The 10,877-nt window shown below is 45.1% G+C and overlaps 1 protein-coding gene across 8 annotated transcripts; it reads right to left on the bottom strand.

Moving 5' to 3' along the window:
- Positions 1 to 3,362: 3,362 nt before the first annotated feature.
- On the bottom strand, positions 3,363 to 9,538 carry LOC123175846 (disease resistance protein RGA5). 8 transcript variants are annotated; one of them, XR_006488191.1, is made up of 6 exons: positions 9,203 to 9,538; positions 7,823 to 9,099; positions 4,696 to 6,718; positions 4,098 to 4,488; positions 3,728 to 3,957; positions 3,363 to 3,644 (listed from the first exon to the last, which is right to left on the bottom strand). XR_006488191.1 is itself a non-coding variant. In XM_044590348.1 (4 exons), the coding sequence occupies exons 2-4, from the start codon at positions 8,620 to 8,622 to the stop codon at positions 4,378 to 4,380; spliced, it is 2,934 nt and encodes a 977-aa protein (XP_044446283.1). In that variant the 5' UTR covers positions 8,623 to 9,099; positions 9,203 to 9,538; the 3' UTR covers positions 3,363 to 4,377. The 8 variants fall into 8 exon arrangements, 1 of the variants encoding a protein (XP_044446283.1); XR_006488194.1 differs by having other exon boundaries at positions 3,759 to 3,957; XR_006488192.1 differs by having other exon boundaries at positions 3,728 to 3,896.
- Positions 9,539 to 10,877: the final 1,339 nt, after the last annotated feature.

Here is a 10,877-nt window from a genome sequence, read left to right as displayed (position 1 = left end):
TAGAATGACCATCATTGTGTGACTCCTCAAGAGCCAAACGATGACCGCGCTCTTCCTCAAGCGCGTTAGAGAGATCTGATATCTCATCGGCATAGTCCCGACCATGCCCCTCCATCTTAGAGATGGTTTCTTCGTGAGCCTCGATCATGTCATTGGCTTCACCAAGTTGTTCCAAGAGAACAACAAAGTGCTTCTTGGATTTACCCTTGAGCTTACTCATAAAAGACCCAAATTCATTTTCCTCCTCATTAGACCCCTCACTTTCATCAATGCAATCCGTCAAAGAAGGATTAGTAATGATGGTAGTTTTGATGTTGGGGGTTACCTTGTTGGTGGCTTTAGCCATGAGGCACTTGGCGGTGATATTCTCATTGGGTGAGTCTAAGAGGGACACCCGTGGAGTTGTCGCAATGGCAACGAAGGCCATGGAAACTGACTCACCATCTTCTTCATCATCATCATCCTCATTGTACTCTTCTTGTGCCACCAACCCCTTGGGAGGAGTCTTCTTGGTGATGTTGCTCTTGTTGAGGAAGGACTTGGCCTTGTCTTTTTGGATGAGCTTGCCACCATTGTCTTCCCTCTTCTCATATGGGCACTCCACAACAAAATGGCTCACATTGCCACAATTATACCAAGTCCTCACACATTGCTTGCCCTTCGCAACACTTGAGTTGTTCTTGTTGAAGTTGGGCCTTAAGTTCTTCTTGCTCCAAAATTGCCTTGAAGCGAGAGCCATGTGCTCATGATAAGCATATTTCGTATCTTCGGGGTTGCTTTGCTCTTCTTCCTCTACGTCCTCTTCTTCCATACTAGCCTTGGCCTTCAAGGCAAGGTTGGGCTTCTTTGCTCTTTGAGAACGCAACACCGCATTATCGGCGGTCTTGTCCAAGATCCTCATTGCCACAATGTCATCCAACACTTCACTTGAGGACAAGGTGTGGAAGTCCGGCCTTTGACGGATGATGGAGGACATGGCCTTGTGGTAAGGCATCATGGCCTTAAGGAACTTGCGCTTGATCCAACTGTCATCTGTATCCTTGCTACCATGATCTCGGAGTGAGACCGCGAGAGTGGTTAACCTCCGGTAAAGCTCACGAGGTTCTTCATCTTCATTCATTGCAAACTCATCGGCTTCATCTTGCACCACTTCATAGTTGGAGCGTTGAATGCTTGCGCTTCCCTTGTAAATGGAAACAACATGGTGACATGCTTCCTTGGCCACAGTGAAAGGTCGGAGATGCACAATATATTCGAATGGAATTGCATCTTGGATGATGAAGAGAGCATTCTCGTTGAATTGATGATCCGCGGCTTCTCTCGGGGTGAAGTCACTTGGGTCATGCGGATAGAAACCTTGCTCAATGATTCTCCAAAGATTAGTATTAACATGATTTAAATGACGTTTAAAGTGATAGTCCCAAGAGTCAAAATCCTCATTTTTCACAATCTTAGGAGGAGGACCAACATGATTCAAATGAGTGGAGGGAACCGGTCCTCCATAAGTAAGTGGAGGTTCAACATTGGCAAAGATGCCACTACCATTTCTACCACTAGATAAAGGAACTTTGTCACTAGTAGCTCCCCCCTTGTCGGAGTTAGCATCCGTCACCTTGTTAGCGGGATCACCCACTTTCATAGCTGCGGTGGATAATTTAAGGCCTTCTAAGAACTTGTTAAACATGCTTTCAACCTCGGTCGTCATGGAGGTTTTCAATGTGTCCAAAGCCACGTTGAACTCCTCACGAGAGACCGCGGTTCCCCCATCGGCCGTAGACGAGAACGGATTCACACCGGAGTGCTCCTCCCCACCGTCTACGCTGTTAACCATACTCTTCGGACGGCAAAGTCCTTAATAAAGAGACGAGGCTCTGATACCAATTGAAAGGATCGATATAGTTGACTAGAGGGGGGGTGAATAGTCAACTAACAATTTTTAGCTTTTCTTTACCAAATTAAACTTTGCATCAAAGTAGGTTGTCTAGATATGCAACTAGGTGAGCAACCTATATGATGCAACAACAACAAGCACACAAGCAAGCAAGGGATAGAACACAAAATAAGCTTGCACAAGTAAAGGTGAGAGATAACCAAAAGTGGAGTCGATGGAGACGAGGATGTGTTACCGAAGTTCCTTCCCTTTGAGGGGAAGTACGTCTCCGTTGGAGTAGTGTGGAGGCACAATGCTCTCCAAGAAGCCACTAGGGCCACCGTATTCTCCTCACGCCCTCACACAATGTGAGATGCCGTGATTCCACTATTGGTGCCCTTGGAGGTGGCGACCGAACCTTTACAAACAAGGTTAGGGCAATCTCTACAACTTAATTGGAGGCTCCCAACGACACCACGAAGCTTCACCATAATGGACTATGGCTCCGCAGTGACCTCAACCGCCTAGGGTGCTCAAACACCCCAGAGTAACAAGATCCGCAAGGGATTAGTGGGGGAATCAAATTCCTCTTGGTGGAAGTGTAGATCGAGGCCTTCTCAACCAATCCCTAGAGGATCAATAAGTTTGATTGGCTAGGGAAAGAGATCGGGCGAAAATGGAGCTTAGAGCAACAATGAAGCTTAGGGATGGAAGAGGTGATCAACTCGGAGAAGAAGACTCCCCTTATATAATGATAGGATAAATCCAATCGTTACCCACTTACCCAGTCCGCGACATGCGGTACTACCGCACCAGACATGTGGTACTACCGCAAGGGCCTGCGATACTACCGTGGGGCACTAGGGTACTACCGCTTGCACGGCAGGAGCTAGACCAGCCCTGTTGCGTTGAAGTAAAGAGTGGTAGAACCACCGGAGCGGTACTACCGCAAGGCAGGGTTTGTCTGGGCTGGGAACGCACGGACGAATAAAAATACATCAGTGGCTACTTCCGCTGAGTTTCGATCTGTGCAAAAATCCGACACAGTACTACCGCATACCGGGAGCGGTACTACCGCGTAGGGCGTAGATGTGAAAAATCACATCCACCCCTACTTCCGCTCGTGCTGCTGTGCCCGGCCCGAGGCCACGGTACTACCACGCCCGGGGAGCGGTACTACCGCAAGGGCCTGCCGTACTACCGCGTCCCCGGCCGGTACTACCGTGGGCCTCTATGGTACTACCGCTCCCATGAGCAGTACTATCGCATATCACAGCACAACAATCACTAGGAGTCCTTCATTTTGCAGAGATACGGATAAACGATGGTTGCTCCAAAGAGGCAAAGAAAAGGTGGTGCAAAAAGAAATAAACGTGTACGTGATGATTCCGCCCAAACCTTTCCAAAGCGGCTTTCCTACGATTCAAACCCATCGAAAAGAAACGTAGAGAAAACTCCGTCTTCACTAGACTCCGAGGGGCAACGAATCATATTGTGCCTAAACATGAGATATTTAAAACGCTTAATGCATACAATTAGTCCGCAAAAGCATTGTCATCAATCACCAAAACCATATAGGGTGAAATATGCCCTTACACCCACAATATAAATGATTACAAATACATAACTTACTACTAGACTGTCATCAAATTGGGTTGAGTGTATCTGGTGCTACAATCTCCCAATGATTGCACCTAAAGGTCTTAGGTGAATGATCCTTTGCGAGTTGAAGATAGCGCCACATACGGATCCATTATGTAGCCCTTGTCATAACCTACAAAAGGTATGGAAGTTCGTTCCGTTAAAAACACGTTCATTATGGCAATTTCAGAGATTGTCCACGGTAAGAGGAAACACCTCCGTTATCCAGATTGCTCATTCGACAAACCTTTGCAACCGAGAATGGGCTGGAGAGGGTAACATCCGCTCCCGCCTCCTGGTTCTTATTAGTACTTGCAAGTTAATCAGATTGTCTTGCAACCAGCACAAACCTGCATACCAGAGCTGAGGCGGCTACAGCAAAAACCTGCACCAACACAGAGCATTTGCAACTGCTGCAGCAAGAACCACTTTCACACCGTAGGAGTCTACAGGCACAAAGTCTATATTCAACACGGTATATCACGCTTTAATCATTACAAACAAAGCAAATCTTGATTGGAAAATACTAAGGCTTAATTAGCTACTTGATCATCCAGCAACCAAAGTAGAGCAGCATATAACTCACCAGGCCTTCACAAGATTTATTGAGCTTGCCTACGCTGGTGGCCACGGTGGCGACACAGTCTCTGCCAGTTGGTTGTCAACGAACTGACCAACCAGGCGGAGCCACCAAACTCGCCACTTGGGGCTCGGAAAGAAGGTGATCAAACTCTCTCCAATAACCCTCAAGAAGGCCCCTGAGATCGCATTCTCCTTGTCCTCTTCGATGACCCCCATCTAGCGAAGCAGCACACTGGTGCAGCTCTGCATGATGCTACCAGGGATCGAGAACGTACATTATTTGTTTAACCAAATGACATTCGAAAGTAATTTTCTCCCACATGCCAGTGGGGTGCTCCTGCACTTCCAACTTTGCCTCGTCCTGCTTCATCTTCCTTCTCACAGTCTGTCTCCACCTGTTTTGAAACACCAGGATGAAATACTCATACAGCAGAAGAAAAACGAAAGCAAAGCCGAAACACGGTGACAAGTACAGATTTATTTAACTAATTAAACGTCTGGCCAAAATTTTGCGGCATGGAAGAAAGAAATAAAGTACTAGTAGCAAACTAAGAGGACGAACTGAAATGACCAAATGCTACCGATTCTGGTAGAGAACTTACAATTTTTGTGTAATGTTCGCAGGCCACGTTTCCGAATGGTACATTTCCATATTGTAAAAGGAAACTGGAACAATTGGGAAGCGCCTCGATGTCAGCTTCAATAATCATTCCAATGAATTTGCCAAAGCAGCATTCTAAACCTGCCAACGGATTGTCTCTATTGCCAAAGTTGCACAAAATACAGACCTCAACTTTGCGGAGGGCAGAGAGGTGTTGGATACCGAAATTGGGAGAACCATTCAGGCAATCCATCTGATGCACACGGAACTCCAGCTCCAGGTGCTCAAGCCTTGGCATTGATCCCTCTTCAAACTCCAGTGAGGTCCCACAATAAAGGAGTTCCAAATGGAAATATTTCAAATTGCTGAACCCATGAATGAGAATTCTTCCATCGGTGCCATTGAAAGTCTTTAGTTTGAGGATAAGCAAAGTTGGTATTGACCCAAGGATCCTAACATCTTCTGGCCTCACACTGGCGACATAGATTTCTAATTCTCTAAGATTGCAGAGCAAGCTCATCCAGTTTGGAACCTTGTCAATGAAACAGTATGTTATGTGAAGCTCCTGAAGGCTGCAGGGAGTAGTCGGACACCATGAGTCCAGTGACAGTGGAAAGTAAGTTTTGACAGCTAGGAAGTTCGAGCTTAGCTTGGATATATTTAGATGACGAAGGTTGCATGAAGATACTAATGTTCCCAAGTAACCGTGAAGGTCCTCAATTTGACCTGGTCCTTCCCACAATTCAAACATCCCCAGCTGTACTTTCAACCTCCACATCTTGGTTAGCTGGCTGAATTCTTCTAGTGGCTTCCCTTGTTCATAGGAGTGGACACCGAACGTCTCTAGCTCTTCCAAGCTTTGCATCTTACCAATCATTCCATCCGTAAATCTAATGTGGTAATGAACATTTAGACTGGCCAGCCATTGGAGGCTTGTAACAGCCAATGGCATTTCTAGAATTCTGGTATTTGTTATGTCCAGTGTTTCCAAATACTGCAGTTCTCCAATTTTTTGGGGGAGGAGCGTAACATTTGCAAGACTCAGATACTTCAGAAGAAGTAGCTTTTCAATATTTGCAACATGGTGCTCTTCTAACCACCAGCACTTTCCTAGGTCCAAGACACGAAGAACTGGGAAAGCCAATAAAGAAACTTGAGGGTCATGCGCATATATAATGAGCGACCGAACATGAGAGAGGATCGGGCTTGTTGATATGGCAACCTTTTCATTACTGGTATTCCCTATAATGAGCCTGCGGACTCTGTCATATGAATTGTGTCCATGCTCTACATCACTGAATTTAGTGACAAAATTCACTTCAGCAGCTATGCATGTGATAAAATCCAGAACTATATCATGGACTTGGCATGACTCTACCTGGCCCAATGTTGCACCAACCGGTTGGATCAAGCTTCTATTAATGAGCTCGTTAAAATAACTCTCACCTATTTCATATCGACTTCGCCCTTGTTTTTCATGAATGAATCCTTCAGCGACCCACATATGTATCAAATGTTGTTTCCAGATAGTAGAATCTTCTGGAAATATACTCAAGTACAACAAACAGGCTCTCAGATGGTGAGGAAGATCAAAGTAGCTGAAAGATAATATCTTTGTCATCTTATCAGCACCAGAATCCTTTGCAAGTGCAGAACCAATAGCAGCTAACACCCTCTTCCATTCATCTTCTGCATGCTGATCAGCCAACAAACTAGACACAGTAATAATAGCCAATGGTAGGCCAGAACATTTTCTTAATATGTCATTAGAGACTTTTTCCAGATGAGGATGGCATAAATCCTCAGGACCAAATGTTCTTCTAAAAAACAACCTTTTGGAGTCATCAAACGTAAGGGGTTCCATTTTATAAACATGACCACCACCTGAAGAACAACATGATGCAACTTCAGTATTACGTGTTGTAGTAATAATTCTACTCCCATGGTTATTATTATTCAATAATACAAGCCTGATAGTTTCCCATACGTCCGCGCTCCACACATCATCAATTACAACAAAGTACCTACAAAATGATTTTAACAAATATGTATTTAAATCCTGTGAAGCTAATTAGAAATTGCATAAAGCATTAGCATTAATTAAATGCAGCTAGATATTACTTAAGACTGTCAACAGAGTGATTGCAATTTTTAAACACTGAAGGTACAATACTTTTGTCTAATACTGTGTTTTATTCGACAACACATGATAAATTGTCAAGTGTTAGAATCCTGAAATATCACAGTCAAACCTAGTACCTAAATCAAGTAGCAGTTGTGTATTTATAGGGATGTCACCTCTAATAGTAACTAAAATCTTCATGTTGACTGCATTGTAGGAAGCACTTCCACTGTTTCGTGTACAAGCTTGGGTAAAGCAGAATTCTATTAGTTACCGGTCAATTTTAGTGGATACAGAAGTTTACATTACATGTTCCCAACTATAACAATTAATTAATCTGGTAAAATGACCTGAGATTGTAGCTCTAAATATGCATGTATTTGCAAGTTACAAAGAAAGATGAGCAATTCCTCTACAAAATCTTACGGCGAAATAAGCGAAATTGAGTGATGACAGTGGAGCACTGGCGGAGCTACGTACGAACAAAACAGTGCCATGGCCCGCCCAGCATGAGCCCAAAACACTAAAGTATAAGGGTAAAATTGGTCTACAAGGGTAAAAGTTTCAGGTGGCCTTTGGCTTGGCCCGCCCAGAAAATTCATTGTAGCTCCGCCACTGCAGTGGAGGCATGCAAACTGAACCGATAGGTGCAGCAGGAGTTGGCTAAACAGATGTGAATCTGTGCCCTCCAGCGGATCTCCTTGGAACAGCAGAACGATACACAAGACGCAAACCAAACAGATCGAAATCGATGAATCAGGTTTGACGACATAAATAAATAGTAATGTCGGGAAGAATGTTAAAGTTTTAAATGAAGAAGGATTACTAAGTTAGCGACAAAAAGTTATTGCTAAATTGCATCTTTGTTCATGACCTTTGCAACAACATATATTAAAAGTGAAGGCCCTTCTGGAAATAATATGTAGAAATCCTAGAAACAATCACATACATTATTTGTCTATTTTTCTTGGCAGTCACATGCATTATAATAGGTGAGCAGGATTACCTTTCGTTTTTAAGATGTTGCCTGAGTTTACTGATCAATTGTTGCACATCATCATCCGGTGGGCTGTCTGTGAACCCCACTCCTTGAGCAATATCTCTTAGAATCTTTCTCATATCAGGATTTCGAGAAACCGACACAAAAGCTGCACATGAAAATTGGCTTTCCAATGCATGATAGACTTGCTTTGCTAGAGTAGTCTTACCAAGACCGCCAGAACCAACAATAGACAGCACTTGAGGCTGCGTAGAAGTAGCCTCCCACTGAAACCAGTCGATGATATCGTCCTTAGGACCATCAATGCCGACAAGTTCATCAACCTCCGCGTAAAGCGCCGGCAGCCGGGGGTCAATGGCACAAGAGCTAATGCAAGGTGTTGGCCGGATAATATTATACCTCTTGTGCCTCTCGCTTGCCTCAGCCACACGGGCCTTGAGTTTACCTATCTCACTAGCAGCCTGATGGCGATGTTTGGGCTTCTTCAACATGTCAACGAACTTCTTGAGCATGGTACGCCCATCGGGCTCATGGTCGACATGAGCCACAAAGACATCAATGCAATCTTCCATGTCATAAGAAAGCTCACGGACATCATCCCGCCAAATTCTCATCGCAGGTTCGAGTTGTTCTTCATCCGCAAGCACCTCCAGTGCAGCCTTCATGCTGCGAAGCTCGTCTCCTATGAACTTGGCGTCACGGCGGACGCCTTGGAGCTTCCGGTGCTCGTCCAGCGGCAGCTTGAAGAGCTTGGACAGGAGGGGCTTCATCACCCCCGTGGAAACGGTGACAAGAGCAGCCTCCATGGGTCTCTCGCTGGCAAGCTTTCTTCTATGTGAGATTTCACAAGTGATGTGGTGGTTGCTTCAAGGTTTGTGTTTGTCTTCCAGTAAGGTCTCTGCTCCATCTAGTAAGGCACAAGCAACGCGCTTTTCAGCCCTTTTTCTGAGCAGAAATTGCGCCGAAAGCCCCTACCCAAAATATCATCTTCAGGTTTGGTGGAGCCGTACATGATTGTATTGATTCTTCCACTGACTTGACGACCGGACAGAGGAATACACATGCTGTTAGGCTTCTGATTAATGACTAAACAAAAGAACAGTGGCGCCACATCCTTGTCTTCCATTTGTGGTGGCCCAAAGATTTACTAGCAGAAAAGTCAAGCATTGGTTCCCCAGAGAAAAAATGCTCAAGGCGACACACCAATTTGATTCGATTGGATTCATCCATGCAAGTTGGGATAGCTCTCTGCGCTTTTAGGAAGCAGTGGAGCACCTTCCGGCCTACAAACGCGTCGATCCGAGTGGAGAAATTCAGTTTAATTAGGCAGAAGTGCAGCTTTTTGCGAGGAATACATGCAGAGGATAAGAAAAATCGCCCACTGACCTGACCTCCCCAGGGGTCAGCAGATGTCGATCGATTGCCCGGAGGAGCCGCACGAGGGGCGACGGCTCCGGGGGTTCGCCGGGGTCTGCGATGCAGCCGCGTGCTCCCTTGTGGAAGGGTGATGGGTCTGATTGGGGTGGAAGTCGGAGATCCGGCAACGAAGCCATGGTGGGTTGGGTCTGTCAGGACCCGAGTCTCACTGTACTGAATTTAAGCACGAATTAGCGAGATTCAGACAGGAACTGGGCGAATTTAGCTAGGGTTTTCGTTGTAGAAAGAAAGGGGAAAGTAGTAGCACGTCACCGGCGGCTAGGATTTACATCCAATAATTCTATTACATGCCTCAAATGGAAGAGATAGCTGAGTTATGTAGCCACTACAGCAACCCAAAAGCAAAAGGCATAAAAAGAAGAGCACATGGCGTTGTCGGGTGATGAACAGCTTTTCCCGCGCCATCCGGACTGTTGGATGGTCGATCGACGAAGGAGAGCGATCCATTCCGGCGAACCGTTATCTTTGCTTGGTGACCCTATGATGAGAGATGAGCGGCTGTAGACTTAACTGGCACGCCGAAACAGGGGATTTTCAAAATTGGGCCTGACAATACCCCCGATTAAGCTGGAGCTTGTCCTCAAGCTTTGAATGTAGGGAAAACCTTCTGGATGAAGGCTGAGTCTTCCCAAGTAGCTTTCTCTGGAGGAAGATTTGCCCATTTCACCAACCATCTGACCACTGGAATACTTATACTACCTTGCTTTCTTGGAATGAGTTTTCTCTCCAAAATCGCTTCAGGTTCAATTTGAATTGTCCCATCCGGACCCACCAGAGGAAGTTTGGAAGAGGGAACCACCTTGGGACCAATATGCCTTTTAAGCTGACTGGCATGGAATGTATCATGCAACTGACAGTCTTCAGGCAGAAGTAATTTGTATGCATGGTTTCCAATTTTGCTCAGAATCTTGAATGGTCCATAAAACTTGGAGTGTAGTTTGATGTGCCTGTGCAAACTGAGAGAAGTGTGTCTGTGAGGCTGGAGCTTAAGATAGACCATTTCTCCCACATTCAATTCTCTCTCCTTTCTGTTTCTATCAGCAAAGAATTTCATTCTAGCGTGTGCTTTTAAGAGGTTCTGCTTGATCACTTCCACCGCTAGCTCTCTGTTCTGCAGTAAGTTTTTATTGTCCTCACAAATAGTGTCAGGAAGAGCTGATTCAGCTACCATTGGAGGTGGAAACCCATAAAGAGCTTGGAAAGGTGTCATCTGCAGAGATGTATGGAAGGAAGTATTGTACCACCACTCAGCTAGGGATAGCCATCCATGCCACTTCCTTGGTTGCTGAAAACACATACACCTCAAATAATTCTCTAAGCACTGGTTCACTCTCTCTGTTTGCCCATCTGTCTGTGGATGATAGCTAGTGCTCATGTGCAGCTTGATGTTAAGTGACTTGAACAACTTCTGCCACAGATTGCTTGTGAAAATCTTATCTCTGTCAGTCACAATCACTAAAGGCATTCCATGTAACTTGAATACATTGTCAGAGAAGGATCTTGCTACAGATTGCACTGTGATAGGGTGTTTCATAGCAATGAAGTGTGAGTATTTAGTGAATCTTTCAACAACCACTAAAATTAAGTTCTTGTTCTTTAAAGTGGGCAAGCCTTCTACAAAGTC

The sequence above is a fragment of the Triticum aestivum genome, unplaced genomic scaffold, assembly GCF_018294505.1.
Source record: "Triticum aestivum cultivar Chinese Spring unplaced genomic scaffold, IWGSC CS RefSeq v2.1 scaffold141362, whole genome shotgun sequence".
Classification (NCBI taxonomy): domain Eukaryota; kingdom Viridiplantae; phylum Streptophyta; class Magnoliopsida; order Poales; family Poaceae; genus Triticum; species Triticum aestivum.
The sequence above is the reverse complement of the archived record's forward strand: the minus strand, read 5'-3'. Positions and strand labels throughout refer to the sequence as shown.

Coding starts and splice junctions, on each gene's coding strand:
- LOC123175846 (XM_044590348.1), bottom strand. CDS start 8,622: ATGGAGGCTGCTCTTGTCACCGTTTCCACGGGGGTGATGAAGCCCCTC. Junction 6,719..7,822: donor CAACATCTTAAAAACGAAAG/GTAATCCTGCTC, acceptor ATCATTTTGTAG/GTACTTTGTTGTAATTGATG. Junction 4,489..4,695: donor GCGAACATTACACAAAAATT/GTAAGTTCTCTA, acceptor GTTTCAAAACAG/GTGGAGACAGACTGTGAGAA.